The sequence below is a fragment of the Thermobia domestica genome, chromosome 13 (assembly GCF_964235325.1).
Source record: "Thermobia domestica chromosome 13, izTheDome1.hap1.1, whole genome shotgun sequence".
NCBI classification, from domain to species: Eukaryota; Metazoa; Arthropoda; class Insecta; order Zygentoma; family Lepismatidae; genus Thermobia; species Thermobia domestica.
In genome coordinates, this window is record NC_137466.1 from 191505049 (window position 1) to 191531489 (window position 26441).

Genomic DNA, 26441 nt, shown 5'->3' on the forward strand with positions numbered 1-26441 from the left:
GAAATAACTTGGATCTACACAATTGACGCTTTACTTCTGAATGTCAAAGTGTTATGCCTACAGCTACACAACCCTGAAGCAATACGTTTAGAATCCAAGGTCTGTGGTCAAGATAAGCCAAAATTGGAGACAACATATGCGTATTCCCAATATATATATATACTAGTCTTTTTATTAGTTGAACTAAACTACTAATATCAAATGGAATAATCCACATTAACTTACTTATATGCGGTAACTTCTACAGAACCCTTGGTTAATATAGGGTTAATAAAGAACCTCCACTATCTTATATAATCTCCAGATCCCTAGACTTGTTGCATCTATAATAGCACCTCAAAACTAAATTCAAATCATTATATTGGCATATTGCAAACATCACAGCAAAAAAGGAAGAACAAATTAATAATATTATATACACACAAATTGTTTTTCTCTTGTCCCAGTTATTTGTTAATTTTATTAAATTATCTTGACTAAACATTTTTATTATTCTCACACTAAATACAAATATCATATTTCCAAAATTTATATCCAACGAGTAATTACAACGAAGAGCCAACGTTGCTACTTGGTTATCCTACCGTTCTCCATTGTTGAAGGCCAACGTTAGTACTTGGTTAGCCTACCGTTCCCCATTGTTGGACCAACGTTGATACTTGGTTAGCGTACCCTTTCCCATTGTTGGGTCAACGTTGGTACTTGGTTAGCCTACCGTTCCCCATTGTTGAGCCAACTATTAGTGTTGCTAAAAATTTAGAAGACAATATCACTATTGGTTTCAAACCTCCTATTTAGTTAACAACCTTATATACTTGCAAATAACAGTTCGAAATTATATATATAAACTTAACGATAATTAATTCTATGCCTTGACAATTTAATAGTAATTATACTAATATCAGATGAATATAAGCATTATTTCCTTATTCTCTTCAATATATGAACTGAATCGTGAGTACCTCCTTCCTTATTGCCATGTGACATAAAACAATTGCATATATTGTTTCTGCACTTCGGAACCATCTTGATTAGTCTGCGAAGTCTGCAAAGATAAAAATCAAAATAACTTTAGAGCTCATACTGTATACTTAATAAGACATACGCTTTGATAGTTTTGCATCTGTAGCTTAGCCACGATCTATTTGGGATGAAAGGATAAGTGGAACTTCTTTCATATGTATCAGAATCTAGTTCATTAAGTACGAACTGTTTATCTCATATGCTTGAAAAGAGAGACATCGTTTTCCCTGAGTTCCTAGCTAAGCCACTCTTTTGTATGTAGTTAAAAAGTAAGGAAATAATAATAATAATAATAATAATAATAATAATAATAATAATAATAATAATAATAATAATAATGTTCATTTCTGTGTCATGAACAGCCTAATAGCAAAAATACAGCACCTTATTATAGACAAAAATAAACACATATTGCATACAATGTAATCTACCTATTGAAATAAGAAAAAACATAATGATAAAATAAAACAGTATCGGATTAAACAATAATTCATTGTCAAATATTACACCAAATATTTTAGTTTCAAAATAGATACGTTGTCCAAAAAAAAAAAACAAATAATGTTTGTCGAACTTTAAAATTTATGTTTCTGTACTGATAAAAGTAGATGTTCCAAATTAGTTTAAAACAATTGGTCATTCTTAAAATTACAGATTTTGGATTCAAGGGAGCTAATGTTGATACATTTCTCATATTACACATTAATAATAATAATAATAATAATAATAATAATAATAATAATAATAATAATAATAATAATAATAATAATAATAAATTAGATAACAAAAAAGGAAAGAAAGACATAAGTAACTATAAATTAGTTATATTTAATTTTATGGAAGAAATTTAAATAAGATGGAACTGATAGATGTAAGCACTTCTGGTTTCATTACTTGATCGCTACAGAGCAAACTCTATAAGAGATAGAGATTTTTTTCATATGAACTCAGCATTCCGAAGAAAAGGTTACATCTCGTTATGTATGATATCTCTTTGTTGAATCTTGAAGTGGTACATTTATCAGTTTCGGTTTTTAGTATTGGATTCCTATAATTTGGAAATTGCCATAGTTTCACATTGTGAAATGCCGTATTATGTCATGAATTTGGGTTCTTCGCTTCAGGAAGTCGGAGTGTCTTACCCTCCCACTCTTCTATGTTACCGGTGTTCAACACCTGTCTCATCTTCCTTTTTAATTCATTGATTTATGCGGGGAATTATTTTTCGCTTTATTGTGAAATAAACTGGACTGTTAATATTTCTTTTATTTCTTATTTCCTTTTCAAATCTACTTTTTAAAGTGTTTCTTACTTCGTAAAAATGAAATTTCATTATATCTAATTTTTCATATCTAACAATGAAAAATGAAATAAAATCTTTCAGTTTAACGTCCCACAATTATGCTCTTTAGGCTAAGGGAGACGGATGATTAAACCAAGGGAGTGATAATGGAAGAATTGGTGGAATGAGAAAGTGGGAGTACCCCGCGAAAACCCACGGGCATGATGTTGTACACTACAAACTTACTTAGGCAGAGATCGAACCAGGGATCCCACACATAAGAGGTAAGCGCTTTATCACTGAACCACCGTGCCCTCTATATTGTAAAATTCTCTTAGTTTATGTAAGGTAGAGCAATTACCGTACTCGGGAGATTGGACTTTCCCATCACCTTTTATTATAAAAGATCCTCTTGAATACAGAAATATATTACAATTAGTAGTTTCCTCTAGTATATTAGGTAAGAAAGTGGAAGGAACCCAATGACCAAGCGTCGTAGAGCTTTGTAGGTGAGGTTACTCTCTTTGACCAGGCGTCGTGAGAGGGGATGAGTTTGGGTGATTAGGTGTCTGTCGGTGACCGGGCATCGTGAGAGAGAAAGGGAACCCAATGACCAAGCGTCGTAGGGCTTTTAGGAAAGGTATCTATCAATTGACCAAGCGTCGTGAGAGGGTAAGGTGTTCCCAATGGCCAGGCGCCTTAGGGCTTTTGGTGGTTTGATCAACCTGTGGAGATTGATGCTTCTTAAGGCGTGCTGCTGTCTTTTATCCTAAAATGTCGGCTACCTTTGGCGATCTCCGTCTTGCCGACTGTTGGCGATGGTGGGCGACTCCTCTTCCGTAGTGTCGTCTGCGTTGTAGTTGTTTACAGCCAACACGTGTAGTACACACATGGTTACAGCATGATGTGAAGACACGCGGAACGTTACAATATTTAACAATCAAATTTTTAATTTAAGTAATATTTTTGCTAAAAGGCAAAAAATATTTTACTTCTATGGAAGAATACTCAGCCACATTATTATTATTATTATTATTATTATTATTATTATTATTATTATTATTATTATTATTATTATTATTATTATTATTATTATTATTATTATTATTATTATTATTATTATTATTAACATCGTCTTTGATATGAAAATAGTCATACTCCGAAAACGTTTTAAATGTTTGTGAATGTAATATTCATTATAACCTATGTTTTACTGTAACTTTTGATACATTTGTGCTAGATTTACGTGAGACAAGAGTTGAAAGCATCTAGTCTCGAAAAGGTGGTATTAAAGTGATGTCTTGTCTTGGAAAGTGTATCTGTTTCTATTGGAAGAGCTCTGTCTTATCTCATATCATAATGAAAATTTTCGTCTCGTCTCGTCTCGTGAGTAAATCTAATTTGTACTAGGACATTGTAAACCTATCTGGAAGTGAATGGATTTCAGAATAGTCCACAAGGTACCAAAATAAAGAAATAATATGAAGCTACTTCAAGTAGAAGTATTCTTGTGATTTATTTTTAATTGAATGTACAGGGTGACCAAAAAAAGCTCTCACATTTGAAAGGCGACTAAAACAAAAATTATTGCAGATAGAAAATTGTTTACTGATAAATATAAATATAAAATGGTATTGAAAACAGTTTGTAATTACAGTAGAGCGTCGATAATCCGAAAGTCAAAAATCCAAAATGTCAAAAATAAGAACGCGGTTCCTAAAAGCTTTTTATATTTTGTCTTAGCACTAGCGATAAACAAAGTTGTGTGAAGTCAGTGTTTTTACAAAAGCTCGTTCATATGTAATTGTTTGTCATATATATTTTTATTTTACCTTAGGCCTATACAAGTTAAGTTTTAAGTGTGAGTTACAAGAACAGTATAATTTAGTGGACGAACAGATTCTTCCGAAACATTAAATGTAATTACTTACTACTTATTATAATTTAAAATACAGTGGGTTTTAAGCTTTGGTCAGTGTTCCTTTTGATAAAATTAAATGTAAGTAGCCTTACGAACGGTATTGTAATTACTGTGTGTACTGTATAACCACTGTATTACTGTGTGTACTGTATATCGATAAAAGAGCATACCGTACAGGATATTTAAACCTAAATGGCATTTTCTTGGTCATTTTCGAAAGTCCGAAGAATTTGAAAATCCGAACCACCGTGGTCCCAATTAGTTCGGATTATCGACGTCCTACTGTGCTTTGTTCTAATTTGTTCTGTTCTTACACTCTCCGTAGGAAGCCCAATGGCTGCAACATACTTCCTTGCAGAACGTTCTGAGGAATGCAAAATAGACTGTCTCACAGCCTTGATATTCCATTTGTTGTTCAGAAATTGTCTACTCAGTGCAAGATAGTCTTCCGATCAAGAACATTTTCACTACGTGGAATAGCAAACTTTAAGCGAAAATCTCTTTGCATAGTAATAACAGAATTTCTGTTTTTCACAAACATTTTGACTGCCTACGCGAGATGAGCTTGTAACCAAATCATAATGACGAATAAAAACTGCAGGAAAGGTAAGCAGAAGCGATGACCCTCACTTCTCTTGCACCTTCACTGAAAGCGCTACCACTGATCAAAAAGTGGGTTGTTTTATCGGGTACTATTTACAATAATCTTGTTGTCAATTGCTGTGCAATTTCAACACACAATAGAACAGAATAATTGCAAACTGTTTTGAATACAATTTTTATATTTTTGAAGAAACAACTGTCTATCTCCAATACGTTCTCTTTTATTAACCTTTAAAATGTGGAAGATCAGATTTTATTGGTTCACCCTTGTTTAAACACTTCTATTCATGAAAAATGCACCAGCAAGAAGGAATGTTTATAAATTCACATGACTAGTACAACAGAATAACGAAGAACTAGTACAACAAACGAAGAATTAACCTTTCAGTGGGATGATTAGAATATACAGGGCTTTTCTTAAACTCTGTTGTTTAGTTCTGAAAATTATTATATCCGTATAGCCATATAAGGAATCTATAGTATAACTACGCTTGTACGTGTCTGTCTTAGTGTTACAATTTACACGAACAGTAGTGCATAATTGGATAACTTGGTGTTCTTTTTGCGTGACAATTAATTGTGCCTTATCCGGAAAATGTTCCAAAAATGAAGGGGAAAAAATGTATAACTTTTTCTTGTACAGCAAATCAAATCAGAATTCAAATTGTTTCTACTGCACATACTAACATCTTGCTAGAACGCATTTAGACGCAAGTTGAATCCAACTCTGAACTATCTACACAATAAATAAATAAATAAATAAAGAAGAAACACAAATGTTGTTTTCTTAACATCTGAATTTTGATTTTATTCTTCTTAATTTAGATATTTATTAGTAGAATACCCGTTCTTTGCACGGGGAAAATACGTTTCATTTTGGACATAAAGGGGTGAAATTGCATTTAAACGGCATTGGAAGTATCACTGTTCGCCTCAGTGACCCCAAAAATTATGAATTCCGGACTAATATCGATCGTTTTGATCATTTTGATATATATATATATATATATATATATATATATATATATATATATATATATATATATATATATATATATCGGGTGTTGCAAAATAAGTGTTACAACTCTTGGGAGATGACTCCTGCCACTGAGACAAGAAAAACAGTTCTCTTGAACTTTCGGCTATCGGACATAGTTTCGGACCTACAAGGTGCCGAAAGCGTGGGAAAATGACTTTCGGACGCCAATAGTTCGGAAACTATCCAACGTAAAGAGGGCGGGTAAAAAATTCACTGAAGAAGTCATACCTGTTGTATTGAATTTTGCATGTTTCACAATCCTACCATGCCCGCGCAAGGGATTCTCCAAAGGAACGTAGGGAGTCCCGGATAATCTGCCAAATGAAAATTGGTCTAAATGGATATGAATTGATAGTGTTTCTACCAGGTAACAATAATTCGTTTGTATTAAGTCGATATCTGGAACAAATACAAAATGGCGGACACCTTCATGCCCGTTGTGTGTGGTTGCATAATCGCCAGGTACGGATGCTGGCCAACAGTGACGTTCTGAATATTAAGTGTAGCGAATTTGTACTCAAATACTCTAGAAAGACTTCTGGAGTGTCGGTAGACCACAACAGATGAAGCAGGGTGATACACATGTATGGAAACACTTAACGAAAAATGCCCAGAAATGCACTCGTACTCAGTAAACATGAGTTCAAAAAGTCGGAAATGTAAGGATTAGCGTCAAGAACATGAAAACCATTGCCATTTCACCAATAATATTCTCTCAAACCGATGCAATATTATGTGCATGGTTGCATACCAATAAGGATACAACAACTGAGGCTAAGTTGAAATTGTGCAAGGGGACTCACAAAGAAACTGAGTAAACTAAATGAATGTCACTAGTGGGATCGCATGATCGATATTGAAATGTGGCCAATGTGTGCGTTGATATCGACATGTAGCTAATGAACAAATGTCAACATGTCCCACTACTGCTGGGACACCGTCCCACGTGTGAAAAATAGGAAAATAACTACTCGGGTCTTGAATCTGAGGCAATGGGCTTCCAGTAGGATTGCAAACTGCGGCCACGGGAGCGAAAGCGAGCGCTCTAGCCCTGAGGCTTCCAGGGAGCCTCACTTTCTCTGTATTCATATCTTTGAGGAGTATCCACTTTGTTTGGCAAGCTCTCTTGTATAGCCTCCCGACATGCTTGTGTGTTTAATTTTGTTACTTCCACGGAACAGGTGTAAACAATCAGAGCTTTAAGACGTTTCTTCCTATTTCTCATGTCGTTTTATTTTCCATATGTATGGTGTTCCAGCTGTAGTGTTACATGTATCATATTGGCTCATTTTCGTCTTTGTCTTGGCATGTGCACTGTGTGTAAGATACGAATTTCTGGAGGTATTTTCCTATATTTCGAGTACGTTGTCCCAGAAGACGTGGGGCATGATACAAGTTTGTTATTTTCACGTTCTATCAGAATTTGAACAGTGGATTAAGATATTTCTTTTCATATGTGTCAACTGTGCGACAATGTCCCAAACAAAGAGGGACATTGATACAATTGTGTTCTAGTTACGTTGTACCAAAAAATGCACCAGATGTAATAGCAGAATGTACAACGTTATTTTCCTAGTTTTTGCACGTGAGACGGTGTCCCAGCAGTATTGGGTCATGTTGGCATTTGTTCATTAGCTACATGTCGATATCAACGCACACATTGGCCACATTTCAATATCGATCATACGATCCCACTATTGACATTCATTTAGTTTACCCAGTTTTTTTGTGAGTCCCCTTGCACAATTTCAACTTGGCCTCAGTTGTTGCATCCTTATTGGTATGCAACCGTGCAGATCATATTGCATCGGATTGATGGAATATTATTGGTGAATTGGCAATGGCTTTCATGTTCTTGATGCTATTCCTAACATTAGCGATGCTTTGATCTAACGTTTACTTAGTATGAATGCATTTTTTTCTGGACATTTTTCGTTAAGTGTTTTCAAACATGTGAATCACCCTGCTCCATCTGTTGTGCTCTACCGACACTCCAAATGCCTTTCTAGAACATTTGAGTACAAATTCGCTACACTTAATATTCAGAACGTCACTGTTGGCCAGCATCCGTACCTGGCGATTATGCAACCACACACAACGGGCATGAAGGTGTCCGCCATTTTGTATTTGTTCCAGATATCGACTTAATACAAACGAATTATTGTTATCTGGTAGAAACACTATCAATTCATATCCATTTAGACCAATTTTCATTTGGCAGATTATCCGGGACTCCCTACGTTCCTTTGGAGAATCCCTTGCGCAGGCATGGTAGGATTGTGAAACATGCAAAATTCAATACAACAGGTATGACTTCTTCAGTGAATTTTTTACCCGCCCACTTTACGTTGGATAGTTTCCGAACTATTGGCGTCCGAAAGTCATTTTCCCACGCTTTCGGCATCTTGTAGATCCGAAACTATGTCCGATAGCCGAAAGTTCAAGAGAACTTTTTTTCTTGTCTCAGTGGCAGGAGCCATCTCCCAAGAGTTGTAACACTTATTTTGCAACACCCGATATATATATATATATATATATATATATATATATATATATATATATATATATATATATATATCCTCTCCTTCCCCTAAGTTGCACCCTCAAAGTGAAATGATAAAAAAAAAGCATCCCAATCCGGAACTTCATTTATGTTGAAAATTTGATCGAGATTGGTTAGGTGGTGCAAGAGGTACGGAGTCACAAACATAGCGACTTTCATTTTTATATATATACTGATTTGTTTACTTACTGGGTGAATGATTATTGAGTGAATTATTTGATTTATAAATTAGTGAAATACTGTGTTTTAATTTTTTTGATAGATTATTTACTAAAAATTTACTTATTGCTAATGAGCTTCTTATTTCTTCATTGACTCAGTGATAATGGAGTCAGCTACTGTTTGCATGATTCATCTCTTTGATCAGTATAGAGCAGAATCTTTCATGTATATACCTAAGTACATGCGTTGATTTGATCCATGTTGTTTCCTGTATTGGACACTTTGTGAACGTGACTAAGAACGAGCGTGAAAGATTACGTATAAATATATTAGCAGGAGAGTGTGAGAACTTATGTGTAGAAGAGAAAACAAAGCAAAATTTAATATTGGGCTTAAGTTCTCATGAAGTACAAGTATAGAAAAAAATGTGTAGACGTCTATATATTGAGAAGAAATACTAATAAACTATGCTAGAGAAATTGATGTCACCTGGCTAGTTCTCCAAAATCAAATCTGCCTTTTTCATTCACTATAAGAAGGAAAATATATTATTTAATAGACCACACAATTTATACTGACCAGCCAAAACACTATGAACACTTAAGTAACATTTGATATGCCTATTATTGACTCTCAGAACTGCAACAATGCGGTTTGGAATAGAATCAATGAGGCCTTGATAGATGGTTGGAGGCACGGTGCACTCAATTTTTGTGAAGTCCGCGATGTGTTCGACACGTCAAAAGTGTACAATTGGGTTAAAATCGGGTGAATTTGGGTACCATTGCAGCAATTCATATTCACCACTGCCTCCCTTCAACCACTGCAGCACAACTTTGGTACATTCAATATTATCTTTGTTTTTCCTAATGTGTTTAGACAACCCTGTTACTACTAGTTCTAGATTAGACGAGACAAGTTAATGGAAAACAGGAAGACCGTCAGATTCAATCGAAGAAAGACTTGAATTTCTGATCTCTCAAGACACTAGTACAGTGAAACCTGTCAACTTGGCCACCTCTCTAAGTTGGCCACCTGCTTATCTTGGCCTAGTCCGTCTTGAACCTGCATTTTCCCATAAGACATTCGTTACTTACTATTCTATAAGTTGGCCACCTGTCTATCTTGGAAGTTGGCCACACTGAAGCAATGTTTATCCTATGATGATCATGATAAATTTACCTGCGTATCTTGGCCATGCAAAATACCGTTTTGTTGATTTTCTTAAATCTTTCGAATTCCCATATGAGAGGCAGATGTTCCGTTTGTGACTGGAGAAAAGAAGCAAGGATTCCCGCGATTTGCTCTTGGAGGTCAATGGCCAGAAGACTACTCTGATAAAAGGGTGGTGAAGGAAGATGTGAATAAGAAAAAGCATGTACAGGAATTCAGGAATGGTTGTACGTATTTGTTTACCGTGTCTGTTTTGGTAAATCCATTAGCTATATCAGCTCATCTCATCAGTGGGAAGCTTTGGTAATTCCGGAAAATTCTCAAGATTAAAACTAACCATCTCAATTGTCAACTATTGGCACCTGTCGACTTGTCAAAAGATAGCGCGGAGTTTTTGAGATATGAATTCCCTCAAGATTTTCTCAAAGCATCTTTTGCTCCGAGGGAAACACTTCTAGCTCATTAACAAGAGATAGTTAACTACAATATTAGAATGTGCATATCTGCCAAAAAGAATAAAACAAATACGTCTAGAATGAACCACCATTCAGTAATAACTGAAAAGAAGTCATATAACTTACATATGAATTTCCCAATTTATAACAGCTTTTCTTGTTTTCAATCTGAATAACTCAAGTGTGCTATAATATTAATTTCAATAAACTGCGTACATACCTTCTATTTCATGGTTGTTTGTGTTATTGTGTTTTCAATCCGAATAATCCAATATACCAGATTAGTTTTCAGGAAGAGAAAGGTATGCATATATATTAAACATACTATAGTAATATTTTCTAGTACTGTATATTTTTATGATTACTCTATATGTATCATTTATAAGTAGCTGTCGTGCCACTGCTTACTGAAATTTTACAATCAAGTAATATTAGAAATTCTATTCTAAAAATACACAAATCACACTTATTTTCTGTAAGTTGGCCACCTGTCTAAGTTGGCCGCTTTTCGATGGAACCGATGGTGGCCAACATAGACAGATTTCACTGTACTTTACTTAAGAACATGTAACAATCTTTAAATTAAAAATTCTTTTTACTTTTATTTTCCTCATATTTGCCTTTAAGTTAGTTTGTATTGTACTACTTCAACAATCAGAGAATAATATGGAACATAAAACGAAGTGAAAACATCAGGTTCTATGACAGGATTTGTCTCTGGAAACTCTGGCGACCATTTACAATTCAACACGACACCGAGAATAGACGCCTCGAGAAAAGATCAAGACTATATTACTCGTAATTATTCGGCTAAGCGGGTCAGGTATTTCCATCGAATATTAAATTATATATAAGATTTTAGAGCATTTAGCAAAGTTTGGATACAGATTCCATGTAGAATTCATAGTTCAATCATTTCATATCTAGAACTCCTTAGGAGTGGCTCAGTGATAGAGTTCTCACCTTTGATGCAAGGAGTTCCACTTAAGCCATGTGAGTTTTGTGGTGGACAGCATCATGTCCGCTGGTTTTCTAGAGTTTCTCCCATTTCCTCCCAGATTACTCCATTAATTCTTTCGTAATCATTCGCCAATTTCTTATAAGTATGTGAATATAGCTACGAGTATATATATCTCATCCACACTTGAGTTGTAAGAGGAAACTTTTAGCTTTTAGAATTATATGCTTGAAATTCATTCAGCTAGTATATTGTTTTTATCGTGCTATATTTCTCGTATCCTTATTTGACTGAATTTGATATATATATATATATATATATATATATATATATATATATATATATATATATATATATATATATATATATATATACAGAGGCGTATCCAAGGGGGCTATAGGGTCTATAGCTCCCCCCATGACCCTCAGGTATACACTGGATAAAATGGACTTCAATCCTGTTTTACACTGGATAAAGCGGCAAACTATGGTTTAGCCCCTCCCTTGATCATATCCTGGATCGGCCACTGTGTGTATATGCATAGACAATTAGGAAACAAATATTCCATACGTGTTACATCAACCATTAATCTTCAAAACAATATACAGATTACGTCGATTAAAGCTGATATCCTACCAATGATGTTCAAAATTCTATTGAAATATGAAATATAACTTGAGATATGAAGTTAAAAACTATCATTAGCAGACAAGTTCAGAAGTAAGGACTCCTTGATTCGATCAAGATCATGGGAGTTTTGGTAGACAATATCGTTTCGTTGGGTTTTCTCGATGTTCTTTTGTTTCCTTCCACATTCTGATTCCACGAATTATTCCAAAATGCATTCACTTTAATTAATCATCCGTCTAGTATAACCTAAAGTCAGAAGCGTAGAATGTTAAACTCAATATTTAATTTTACCTCATTTCTGTTACTTAGAAACAACTGTGAAAATGACTGTAACTCTATTTGCGTTCTAAACAAAAGAAGTAAAAACTCATTTGTGTACAATAGCTTTAAAGTGGTCTCTTTTCCGAGGATAATTAGATTGATTTTATGTAAAGTTAAAAGGCTTTTCTTTGACAGAAACGTGTTATTTGTCCACTTGTTAAGAAATGGATATAACTAAGATAAACATCATTTGTTATTCACAAAGAATAACAAGAGAATATGATTTAATGGGAAGAATAACATCTGGTTCAAGTCAATTTTCTTTCTGGTTCGGATTCTATCCACTATGACTATTTATTTTGTTTGAGCAGATGACAATTTGTAAATCTATTTGAAGATTTGTTCCATTAAATAAAAATTACCTTTAAAAATGTGATACACCGTTTATAAACTAAATACTTATGTAGGAATTCTATGTAGGATGCTATGTATTTCAATTTTTAACTAAAAATGAGCTCATATAAAGAATACATGAATTCAATTTTCTTTCTTTCCCTAAAAAATAAAAAAAATAAAAATAAAATCTAGAAATCATCAAATAGTGTCAAATGGGGGGCGCGGTGGCTCAGTGATATAGCGTTCATCTCCGGTGCTTGGAGTTCCGGGTTCGATCACAGCTCGCGCCGTCTGGACTTTGTGGTGGACTAGCACCGTGCTCGTGGGTTTTCTCGGGGTTCTCCCGTTTCCTCCCACTTTCTTCATTCCACCATTTCATTCATTTTTCATCATCACCGTCTCCTTGAGCCTAACCGGCATAACCGTGGGACGTAAAACTTAAAAATTTCATTTCAAATAATGTCAAAGCTTTGGTTCTGCTTTACCCTTCTTTTTAAATTATTTTTTTTTTATGTTCCAAAGATTCGATAAGCACTAATATAGAAACATTACTATTATATTTTATTTGATACTCTTGCATTTAAAACGTTTATTTTTCTCTGCAGCAAGACTATAGGATAAGATTTATAGTTGAAACTTGGATCTGAACGAAAGTAGGTCACACAGCTAAAACGCCATGTCGGCATGGTGTCTCAATGACAGAGTGCTTACCCTTGATTCGTTGGGTCCCCGGTTCGATTCTCGTCCAAATAAGTTAGTGCCGGACAACATCGTGTCCGTGGAATTTTCTCAGGTACTCTCGTTTCCTCCCACATTATAATTTCACTAATTCTTCCATCATCATTTACTTGCCTTAATCACTCGCCTCCCTTAGAATACTGGGAATAATCATGGAACATCAAAACGAAAGATTTCATTTCACTTCATTCGAAAAATATCCAAAAAAAATGCCCACACAAATGAACAAATTCCATATATGTACGAACGGCCTTAACCTACAGTCAAAATCCCCACATAGGTTACTGGTCATTGCCTCAATGGTCAGAACATTCACACAAGTATACAGAACGGCCATATGCTAAAACGGTCGTAACACCCAACGGTCAAAACTTTCACAGCAACTGTCACAATCCCCACATGAATGAACACAACTGTTAGGGTATAAGATAAAATGAGGCTTAGGGTACGGAATGAGGATAGGCTTGAGTTAGACTTTAGGGCGGAAAGTATTTTAGTGTTTGTACTGTACCGAAAAAAAAGCGAGGTAGAAGAAGAAGTGCGAATGGTTGCTATATAATTTGGGATATATGAAGTAAGTTGTTTATGTGGTTTGGAGCGATTCAAGTTGATTGTAGTCAGTTTAGATTTTGAGTCAGAATATTGTTGTATGGTTTTAGAGAGAGTAAAGTCAGAGAAATTGGATGTTAATATTGAAGTGTGTAATAAGAGTATCATGAAAAGTAAGATGTTTTTGAATAGGAGTAGTGAACAGAAATGTTATAAGTTGTAAAGGAGGAGTTCATAAGATATTAATAAAAGGTATTGATTGATATTGTAAGATTGATTAAAGCAAGAGTTTACCTTAACTGATTTTAAAGGAGTAACAATTGGCGCAGTCGGTAACAATTGGCGCAGTCGAAAAGGATTTAAAGTTACGCTTCTGAAACAAGATGGCTTCTTTTGGCAATTTCGAGCCCTTTGATATAGAAACAGGGAGAATCCAGATCTACTTAGAACGTTTTGAACAGGTGGTTTTATCATCAGCCTTACCCGAAGACAGAAAGGTTGCTACATTTTTAGCAGTAATGGGTACTCCGGCATACGAAGAGTTACGAAATTTGTGTACACCAAACAAGCCTGCAGAAAAAAACGTATGACGAATTAAAGAAACTCTTGTTACTTCACTATGGAGTCAAGGCAAATGAAATGGCAGAAAGATTCAAATTCCATCAATTAACACAATTGGAACATCAAACAGTGGGACAATTTGTTATGACTTTGAAAAATCAAGCTGCCTATTGTAATTTTGGAAGTTGTTTGGATCATTCATTACGTGACCAATTTGTATTTGGTATGAAAAATAATGTTGCTCGTAGACAGATCTTAACTTCACAGTCTCTAAATTTCCAGCAGGTTATGGATATAGCAACAGCTGTTGAAAATACTGAACAACAAATGTCCGTATTCAGTACTACAACTGAGCGCAATCAACATCCGGTCTATCTCATGCAAACTAATAGAGCAAAGATGAAGACAGGCACTCGGTCGGATTATTCCACTAGTATTAGTTCCTCACCCAGAAGTTCAAAGCAAACATCGGCAGGGTCTATGCCGTCAGGTTATTTAAGTGGAAGTGGTAGACAAGTTACACGATGCAAAAGTTGTCATCGTTTGCATGCAAGAAATAGGTGTCCTGCCTTCGGAAAACGATGTTTCAAATGTACAGGATTACATCATTTTGCGTATGCTTGTGTACTACAGGATATAGATGGAGATATTAAAGAATTAAATATAAATGACCAAATTTCGGAGAAGGAGCAAGAATTAGAACAACGACAGCATCAGAATGATGAAAGTTCTTCAATTTTAGCTAAAGAACAAGTCCAAGATTTGTACCAGATGTTAACAATGGACACTATCTTTTATCAATCACCAACAGAATCACTACCAGGTTCCACGTCCAAGGCACAAGATCATGTTAGTAGTCGTTTAACAGATATTAATAAATCTCAGGATATTGGGAAGCGAAATAAAAAGTTTACTAAGAGGAAATCTACAACTAAAAAAGCATCTGTAACAATACCAACGGATTCTGAGAGTTACCGCTTACTGACGGAGTCTGAAGAAGAAAATATTACAATTGCGGATCAAGTGAAGTACAGTTTACCTAGAAAGGCTAAAACAGATGAGTATGAGGACAAGCATCAAAGGTCACGAAAGTCTAGGAAAATCTACAAGCGATGTCGGACTCTAAAATATAATAAGATAGAAGATATTACTGAATATATTGAGTCGTTGAAGCATGAGTTACAGGAGTTCCTTTTAGAACATCTATTGATTTGGCAACAAAAGGTTCTTCAGTGGTATCACATACTAACAGACTTAGAACCAAAATTTAGAAATAAGAACAAGGAACAAAGATTAGGCAAAGACAAGGGCTAGAATTTCAGCAAGTGCTGAAAAGAAAGTTATATGTATGAGGGTCGGTTCTTTTTTTATGATACCCGGGGAGGATGTTAGGGTATAAGATAAAATGAGGCTTAGGGTACGGAATGAGGATAGGCTTGAGTTAGACTTTAGGGCGGAAAGTATTTTAGTGTTTGTACTGTACCGAAAAAAAAGCGAGGTAGAAGAAGAAGTGCGAATGGTTGCTATATAATTTGGGATATATGAAGTAAGTTGTTTATGTGGTTTGGAGCGATTCAAGTTGATTGTAGTCAGTTTAGATTTTGAGTCAGAATATTGTTGTATGGTTTTAGAGAGAGTAAAGTCAGAGAAATTGGATGTTAATATTGAAGTGTGTAATAAGAGTATCATGAAAAGTAAGATGTTTTTGAATAGGAGTAGTGAACAGAAATGTTATAAGTTGTAAAGGAGGAGTTCATAAGATATTAATAAAAGGTATTGATTGATATTGTAAGATTGATTAAAGCAAGAGTTTACCTTAACTGATTTTAAAGGAGTAAAAATTGGCGCAGTCGGTAACAATTTTTGGTGCTCAGTGGGAGCTCAGGAGAAGCTTCTAGAGGAGCTGTATGCTCAGTGGAAGCTCAAGAAGAGCTGTGTGCTCAGTGGAAGCTCAAGAGGAGCTGTGTTAGTAGGAGCTGTGTGCTCAGTTGGCCACAGGAGGAGCTTTTAGAGGAGCTGAGTGCTCAGTAGGAGCTGTGTGCGCTCAGATTAAAGTGAGCTTGGTGCTCAGGAGGAGCTGTGTGCTCAAAAGGAGCTTAGTGCTCAGAAGCATTAGGATGTCGAGGTTCTTCAGAACAGGAAAGCTGTCAGTGAGTATTTTGCCGATCACGAAGGTTGAACGAGAAGTACAGAAGGGCTATTTACGAAGACCCGAAAAAAAATGTTAGGAGATAAATGTTTGCGAAGACCCGAGGAAGATGTTGGGATGTAAGTGCCGTAATAAATACCTGCACATAGCAAAAGTGTAAAGATGTTTAAAAGAAGAAAAAGAATAGTGTATTATGTGGATTATTTAGATTCAGATTATATAGTTTTTCCTATGATGTATTAAGTATTTGTTTATGGTTCTATATTTTATAGATATGGTTTTGTTTATATAATCTTTTACATGGAATTATAGATTGTATAAAAATATACATTCGCGTACATTTTGACAATGATTGGTTTTAATGGGATGTTATATATGTGGAAAAATTTATATGTCGTTAGGCTTAACTTGTAGGCCTAACGTTATAAGTAAACGTTACGGCTAAAAAGTATAAAGCAGCACTCACCATAAACAAGTTTTACAGGTGTAACAACATCATGCACAGAAATGGTCAGAAACCTCACATGAAGAAATTATCACAACCGCCACATAAATGGACAAACCCCACACAATTAGAGAATTCCTCCACACTTGAGAACGATTTCCACATGTAAGTTTCACACACCGAAAATCTAAAAACGCCCTAAACAGACTTCGGATCATATCCGAAAGAAAAACCAAAATCAGCACGATAGAAAATGTCATAAATAGGTCAGTGAAACACCTAAGATATACGCGGCTTTTGGTTCTTATGAAGTCATGTGGAACCATGATCGTTCCCAAGTCTAGGTGTAGTGGATTTGTCTAATTGTGTAAGGGCTTTGTCTACTTACTTGGTGATTGTGATAATTTCTGCATATAGGGCTTTTGTCCACTTCTGTGGGAATTTTGTCCATTCGTGTGAGAAGTTTGGGTCCCATTATAGGGGGATTATAACCATTACTACTTCTGGGGGTTTGCCCGCGGGGTGTTATGATCGTCTTCGTATGTGGCTTTTTTGTCTATTTGTGTGGGGATTGTGGACGATTCTGTGGATGTTTTGATATTTCTTTAGTGTGGGAGTTATAACCGCATATACGCCTGTAGGATTTGTCCATTTGTGTGGTGTCTATGACAATTTGTGAGGGCATTTTAATATGTTTTCAGAGTGTGGAGGTTATGCCTGTGGGCATTAGGGTATGGCCTAGACCCAATATGTTGCAAAACTCATTTCTAACAGATCAGTCACTTTCCTGTGATACAGTTACAAACAGATAACAGTGATTTCAAAGTGGCGAAAAATATTTAAAATGCTCTCCCTCTACTTACCCTTAAAACGGAAAGCTTCAAAATTACTGGGACATGTGTCTACTAATATTTAATTAGGAGTCTATATACCGAGTTTCATGTTTCTAGATTGAGGGGTTCCTGAGGTACTCTATTATCCACATACATTTTTGACCCCGCATATCACGTTTAGGATAGGCCCTCGAATCAAAGTGATGTGATGAAAATATAGCTCGAAGTATCTACCGTGTTCCAAAATTCATTTCAAACTGTTAAATCGTTTTTCTCATGATTAAATCACAATCATCAGACGACTTCTCTTTCAATATGGCGGGACAACATAGAAAATAGTCCCTCTCCCTCGCCATTAAAATTCAAATTTTCAGAAACGCTTGGGCAAGTGCCCATTTATTCGCATTGAGGAGTTTATGAAACGAATTTTATCCTCCTAACTTAACGAGTTCGTGAAATACTTAATATTTCGCATAAAGTATGTCCCTTGTTTTCCCCTTTGAATACCCATTTTAATCAAACTGACATATAAAAAGAAAGAAAAAACAGTTTGAGATGGTGATAATAATATTCCAAAATTCATTTTAAATGGTTCCTTGTGACTCGATCACATAGGAGATCAGTTTCATTATTATTTCTAGATATTGTTCCTAATTTATTTTCCGAGTACAAATTAAGTAATTCATCTTCGTGGAGGACTGTGCATTCATGATTCATGTTCTATAATCAGTTTTATGTTCACAATTAACATATCAATCCACAGTGATGCTCCGAAGTTCAATAAGAGGGGAATTCACATCAGCAATGGGAGCGAAACCTGATCAAATGATTACTTTCTTTAAGACCTTACCAAGTAAAATAAGTAATTACGGGTTGTGATCACATATTTAAAATTAATGTCTCTATCAGTGTTAGTGTCCTTGTAATATTTTATGTAAAGAATGGGAATGAGGTCTAATTATGAAGGAAGAATTAAGATGGCAGAAAGAAAACGAGTATGTGGCCCCGAGTAGCGTAGTCGCTAAAGCTCTCGAATTCGGTGCGAGCGATCCCGGCTTCGATCCCCGGTGGGGACACTCAGTCAAGAAATGTAAAAAGCTTTATCAGGCCAGCAATCCTGAATGAGGTTTTCCTGGGTTTTCCTCATTCACATCAGGCAAATGCCGGTGCGGTACCTAACTAATAGGTCCAAGGCCGCTTCCTTCCTTCCCCAATCCTTTCTTCCTTCCCTTTCCCCAGATAGTGTGCTCGCCGAGGGACGTCACCCCTCACATGTGACAGGCTAAACGGCCATAGATGCCGAAAGCCCACAGATCTAAATCCTAAATCCTAGAAAGCGAGCATTGCTCCTACCTTTTCTTATAAATAATCTCCAAGAGTAACAGCGTGGTAGAGAAGGTCGTTCCAAAGATTAACAGCAGCAGAAGGTCTTTAACTTCTCGTAAACCCACTGGGACGAATTCTGCATCTTGGTTTACACACTCTGGCTCCTGGGTTATCCAGCGTTTCATTTCTCTAGACAGCAATCCAAACTCCTGGATGCGTCGTGTCCTGGGTAATAGGAGAGCGAAAATCATACATCTTTTTCCTCTTTTCAAGGTTAATCCTATACACAAACACAGTTACGGAATGGTCCAAACTGAAAGTTCTTATAGGACCAAATATACAAGAATAGCACATTCTCTTTCTGAACTTGAGGAATGTATATTGTAGAAAGTGAAACTAAGATGATAACATAATTTGTTTATTTAGAATGTTCTAAATAGAGCAGTAGAAAACCTTTTACACTCGACATATGATCGATCAAACTTAGAAAAAAAAAAAATATGAAAGGAGAAAGCCAGGGCATGTATAATGGAGGCTCTATTCGCCTAGATATACTAAAGTAAACTCTGAAAAAAAAAAAAAAACTCACAGACATGGTGACTGCTGACCTGTAAATCCTAAAGATTGAATTTCATAATAAAAATGTTCGTATATTTGCGTGCTGGTAAACGAAGAGCAATTCAACGATGTCCAGATTTTTTTCTTAGGAGTCAACAGGTAATTTTACCGGTAGCTTACATTACAAAATTGTACAAAGAGGAAAAAATACAAATGAATGCCACCCTTTTTTTCAGTAAGAAATAATTGAATTTCCAGTAACAAGTTCTGACGAAAGAACACCATGCCTGTAAGTTTTGAATGAACACAAAAAAATTCAAATATTCTGTAATAAAAAATTAAAAAGTAAAAAAAAAAAAAACAAATTAATGATGAAATGAAATTATTTGTTACTTCTATGTTAGTGTGAACTATGGGTGTCTTTCTGTTCTGCCTAATTTCTGTTCTGCCTAATTCCTGTTCTGCCTAATGATCCTCCAGCACTTTGTAACATATTTTTTTATCTAATCTTATCTTTAGGCAGAACAGGAATTACATAATTCCCTAATTCCCTAATTCCCTTTCTGCCTCATCTTCGTAAAAAGGGATATTTAGATTTAAGGCTAAATTTAATACTAATAATTTTCCCGACAATTGCAGTTGCTGTTTGACTTTCTTCTATCATTTCAGCTTCTCTGAAATTAAATTAGCAATCATAGACCACCATTATTTTACTATGAGTATATATGCGCGCTATCTGTCGACAGTTTATAACTTATCCTTCTTAGATTCTCTATAGCGGAGACCTTATCCTTCTGGTTGCGAGAGTACAACTAATTGAACAATAACATAAAGACATATAACTGCCCTTGCGAAAAAGTGGATTGATTCTCTCTCATGACATGGAAAATTCTTAAAAGTGATAATAAGAAATTTTGTGTGTTTTTTAAAGTTACTTTTGATATTAAGGAAATTCGGTCAATATTTTCTCATACAGATGTTGAGATATTAAGAATAATGGTAATATAAATATATAAATTGGAACAATATGACCTTTTTCCGTTTGCCATTTTTTATCTATTTACTGCTGACACGCCTTTCTTAGTGTGTAGTTAAGCGTAATTCGCGTCCCTGTTCAAGTGTGCCAGATGCGGCTATTTATGGTTATGTCCAAAAGTTCTTTAGATAGACGCGTTATTTGCAACCATGTGGAACTGTTAGGTTTGATTCGATTCCATTCGATTAATTCTGAATTACACGAGTTGAATGTACTTTTTTTGTAATAAGGATCGCATTTTTGTGGAAGATTGTTTTCCAAGGAGTATTAAAATATGCGTTTGTCTCGACCCACCACAACATGTATGGTGGCTTAAGTTTCGTGGAAAATCACTCGCTAAACTGTTCGTTGTAACATTAACTTTCAAGTGAAAGCAAATTCTACTACGATACAATACATATAATGGGCTATAAATATTTTGCTTACTTTACTAGCACCAAAGATAATACATTTTATTTGAAATTCAGAGTAAATATGATGTGCATGTCTTAGTAGAAAGTCATTAGGAATTCTACGTAATTTATAAAACAGTTCTAATTTCAAATGTGCAGGAATATCTGGCCTATTACAAGCAAGAATTCGTTGGCATTCAGTTTGCTCACAAAAGTAGCTCTAAACGGCAACAAATACTTGTTTCTGATTGGCCGAAGCTAAATGTCAACTACTTCTTGATTGTAGTTGGCCAACTATTTTTCCATATTGAAAGCTAATTTGCTTATTTCAAATAAGGAGACATTACAAGCCTTAGATTCAGTTGTCCTTACTAGCTGCCAAAAGCTACGTTAATTCAATTATTTATTATTTAATCTGAGCTGTTTTACAAATATGATTAAGCATTACTTTTTAAACGCCTTTCTACTAATAAAGTACATACAAATTTAGTTTCAATTTCAAATAGAACTTAGCTTCTTGTTGGTAGAGTCATGTATGTATAAGAAAAAGCTTTATTATGCTGTGGTTTTCTACCTAATGAGATAAAATGAATAAAATGAGAGAAAAAAAGCCATGAAAAAAATCTTACTGAATATGAGTTGGTATACAATAATATAATAACATTTGAAAGAAAACAAAGTATATTTTTGATCTTACACTCATAGCACACACTATAGGTACTGCATCATAATGTAAGGACTCGTTAGGATTGTTTTACTACAACACTTATGTTACAATGAACAGTTTTGAGGGTGATCTTCCAAGAAAGGTTTATGCTACAGATAGAGGTTATGGGAAGCATTTTTTTTTTTTTTTAATATGACTGTATGATGTTTTGTTTCGTATTCCAATTTCAGAGAATTTTATTTAAAGGGTTTTGGAATGGCATTCGAAAATCAAGGGAAAATGGGTACTAATAAATTTCCCTCAAATTTAAATATCCCTTTTGCTAGAATGGATGCAGATGGATAGTAGTAGTAGTAGTAGTAGTAGTAATAGTAGTAGTAGTATTTAATATTATTAGCATTTAAAGTTTGGTTGAAAGGGACAAGTTTTGCCGATAGATGTCACTACAGTCTTCGTATCTCTCCCATGTATTTTTTACCTTTTAGGAAGATTCACTATTTCTCTCACAAATTTCAACCTACAGACTTCAAATTTTTAGAAAAGCAACTTCATGATCTATCGAAGGCAATAATCCGTGCCGATTTTTTATTTAGAATTTTCTTCATTGTTGAAATGGCTTGATTGTTGAAAAAGATACCCAAACCTTTAACAATGGAACTGTTTCAACGATGAAGAAAATTCTAAATAAAAAATCGACACGGATTGTTCCCTTTAATAGGTTATGAAGTTCCTTCTTTAAAAAAATGAAGTCTCTAGGTTGAAATTTGTAAGAGAAATTGTAAATTTTCGTGAATGGTAAAAAATACATGGGAGAGATACGAAGACTGTAGTGACATATATCGGCAAAACTTGTCCCTTTACACTAGCCTTAATAGAAAACATGTATAAAAATGAGACATGTCAATTAATAGATCTGATTGAGCTGAACAAAATAGTGTGTGTATTCTCATGCGTAGTTTTCGAGAAAATTGGGATTTTATTTTGTAAACCTAACAAGTTTACATTCGCCAAATACTCGAAAAGAAGTGGGAATACGATACCCCGGTACATCAACTATTTATTGATTTTAGAAAGGCTTACGACTCGGTTAGGAGAGAAACATTATACAACGTTCTTACAGAACTTGGAATACCGAGAAAGCTAATTAGATTAATTAAGATATGTTTAAGTGAATCCCAAAGTAAAGTCCGAGTAGGAAAATTTTTGTCCACGAGCTTCCACGTCGAAAATGGCCTGAAACAAGGAGATGCGTTGTCGCCATTATTATTTAACTTTGTGCTGGAATACGCCATAAGGAAAATCAAAGATAGCAACCAGGGCCTAGAGTTGAACGGCATTCACCAGGTTATGGCATATGCTGATGATGTAAATTTAATAGGGGATGATAGGAGAACAGTAGAAATAAATGCAGAGATCTTATTAAACGCTTGCAGGGACATGGGTTTAGAAGTAAATGCAGAGAAAACTAAATACATGGAAGTGCGTCGGGACCGTAATACGGCAAATTGTGGAGGCGTTAAAATATTAAATAATACTTTTGATAAAGTGGATACTTTCAAATATTTAGGATCAATATTAACAGACGAAAATCATATTCACGAAGAAATTAAATGTCGACTAAAAGCAGGGAATTCGTGTTACTATTCGGTTCAAAATCTCTTGTCGTCGCGAATTCTGTCGAGGAATTTGAAGCTTAAAATATATAAAACGATAATCATGCCTGTTGTTCTGTATGGTTGTGAAACATGGTCGCTTACTTTGAGGGAAGAACATAGACTGAAAGTATTTGAGAACAGGATCCTGAGAAGAATATTCGGACCCAAGAGGAACGAGAATGGGGAATGGCGGAAGCTTCATAACGAGGAACTACATAGTTTATACGGTTTACCCAACATTGTTAGGGTCGTCAAGTCTAGGAGGCTTAGGTGGGCAGGTCATGTAGCTAGAATGGAAGAAAGTAGAAACGCTTTCAAAGTCTTGACTGGTAGACCCATAGGAAAACGACCATTAGGAAGACCTAGGCGCAGATGGGAGGACAATATTAAGATGGATCTCGCAGAGATAGGAATACAAAGTAGAAACTGGATGCAATTAGCTAAGGATAGAAGTCAGTGGAGAGCTTTTGTGAACGCGGCACTGAACCTCCGGGTTCCATAGGCCATAGAGTTAGTTAGTTAGTTAGTTAAACCTAACAAGTAGCAATGTCTCATGTATATCACGTGAAAAAGTTTGGTTTGTACGGCGTGAAATGTTCTGAATAATTATTGAAGCTAGAAGTGGTACAAAATTTCTGTCACTTCCAGTTTTCGTAGAGAAATTAGAGTGGAGATAAATTATATTCTTGAAACGTTTAATTGAGTACAGAAAACCACTTACATTGGAGGCAGCGGTGGCTAAATGGTTGAGCGCACAACTCTGGTGCATGGGGTCCTTGGTTCGATCCCAGCTCGCGAGAAGTGAGCTTTATGGTGGACAAATACCGTGTGCGTGGATTTTCTCGAGGTTCTCCCGTTTCATTCCTCTTTCCTCATTCCACTATTCCTTCATTTCTCATCATCATAATCTCTTTTAGCCTAACCGGCATAATCGGGGGACGCAAAAAATTAAATATTTCATTTGATTTTATTTTAAAACCGCTTATCGCTATCTTTTTCTGTTTGTACTCTATTAAACGTTAAAACGGGAAGTTTTTGATTTCTTCCACTTTCGGTTTGAATAAGGGTCTACGAGAGAAGAGTAAGCAAACAAGATACGGTTGAATCAACTTGATATTATTTGTAAGGACAGACATGTTCGTGAAAATGAAAACCTTTCTTACTTACGAAATTGCCACCGCTTCCTTGTATGGAAAATTCTTTGTTGTTGGTATTCCCATTGGTAGTGGAGGGTACAGAGCCATTGTCATGAGGCTACATTTCTCTTCTTCACTCATCGTTCGACTGACTGCTTCGTAACCGGCAGCTGCATCTACGTGAAATGCATAGAGACCATCATGGACCTTCAACACTCCTTCTTCAATGGGAAGAAACATTTGTTTCGGATCCAACTTCTTGCGGAATAACTTCTGGATTTCTTCGTCCTCCGCTTCCTAGTTTTTTAATTTTTTTTTAAGAAAAAAGATAACTTATGTAAATCGAATTTTATGTTTAGTGTTTTTACGATTAAAGAAGCTGAGTTATACATTTCAATAATATAACATATCAGGGAATTCATAATACAAATATAGACTTTGTTTTCCAGATTTTATGTGTACTTTCTGTAGCATTAGATTGCACCCTAGTTTTTCACTCTCTGAGAGTTGCCACTCTCTGGGGCCTATTTCTCAAAATTGTTAGTCTTGTAATATGTATTTATAAGTCGTAAAAATGTGTGTGTGTGTGTGTGTGTGTGTGTGTGTGTGTGGTATGCGGTACTTTATTTCTCCGTAATTAATAGCCGGAAGTAACCAAATTTGGTAGGCATATACCCATGACCAAATGAATAAAAAAATATTATAATCCGTGGCCGGGCTCTGCAGGAAAAGACTTAAATCGATTCGGCTCATCTTGTATGTCTACTTTATTTCTCGGTAACTACCTACTGGCCAGATCTGAATCAAATTTGGTGTACAAATAAAACATCGACTAGTACTTAAGATCGTTGTATTTGGTGGTCAGACTTGGCCAAGGATAAACTTGGCTTGACAACAGAGGCTGTATCTCACAGCTTTGGACGCCACGAGCTTCTGAGTTTGGTCCACTTCGGCTTGTATTTTACCGCATAGCCTCATCATAATGACTGCTATCTGAGACACTGATATCCTTTAAACTTTGTTATAAGCTAGCAGAACATTGTATTCAGTGTTATTTCCAGCAATTAATGGAGTATGAGTTGTACAACTATAGTTGCATTTCCTTTAAAAATTGTTTTTCGACTATTGAATGAAGTCAAAATAGATAAGCACTACTTACGTTCAAAAGTTGTTCGTTATATTCCAGTTCCTGTAGTCCTATAGAAAAAGGACTACTTATAATGTCTGCTATGGTGTCAATGGTGCTACTTGTGGCTTGCACCAATGTTTGAATGGACGCTGAGTAAGCTGCGAACACTATCCATGCGAAGATAAACAGGGTCAGGAAAGTTATACGGGCTGAGTAGGATGGAGGATTCACTGGAAGACCTGCAAAAAAAAAAAAAAAAAAAAAAAAAAAAGTATATAGGAAAACATATATAAGAACACTTGGTTAAATCGTCCGATTCAGACGTAATTTGTACCAGAGAATACTGTCCATATGGCATACCAGTCACTGGTTCGTTTCTCATACGACGCAGAGGTAAAAGCGGATCTGAAAAGGTAGGAGGATGCTTGACGTCACGACGTCCCCCGTGCCTATCTTTGCCCATTGTAATTTGTTAGAAAGTGGGGGGGGGGACATAGATATTTTTGGAACTGGGGAAACGGCGTCCGCCCGCGTTCACCCCTCTCTTTTACTTCTGGTACGACGACTACTTGCTACATTTCTATGATCCCGTATTTGGTTAAAAAAAAAAAAAAAAAAAAAAGAGCACGACGGCTTGGTTTACGTCAATTAGGGTATCTTTCAGCGTATATCGACGATGACAGCACAACAATCTCCCTAAGTTCATCATACACTAACACCATGTCAGCTCTTTCGTCATTCGAAAATAGAGCAAACCCAGCTACATCTTACTTTGCTGAACTCTTACAACTAGTAATGAGG

At 35.5% G+C, this 26441-nt stretch overlaps 1 protein-coding gene across 1 annotated transcript in view; it reads right to left on the bottom strand.

Moving 5' to 3' along the window:
• Positions 1 to 842: 842 nt before the first annotated feature.
• The window catches only part of LOC145667909 (uncharacterized), a 45187-nt gene continuing 19588 nt past the window's right edge, over positions 843 to 26441 (bottom strand). Inside the window, exons 7-10 of the mRNA XM_081735335.1 lie at positions 25671 to 25879; positions 24543 to 24808; positions 19095 to 19292; positions 843 to 1045 (exon numbers count right to left, since the gene is read on the bottom strand). Coding sequence (XP_081591461.1) covers positions 919 to 1045; positions 19095 to 19292; positions 24543 to 24808; positions 25671 to 25879 — 800 coding nt within the window. The 3' untranslated portion in view covers positions 843 to 918. The remainder of the gene's footprint in view (positions 1046 to 19094; positions 19293 to 24542; positions 24809 to 25670; positions 25880 to 26441) is intronic.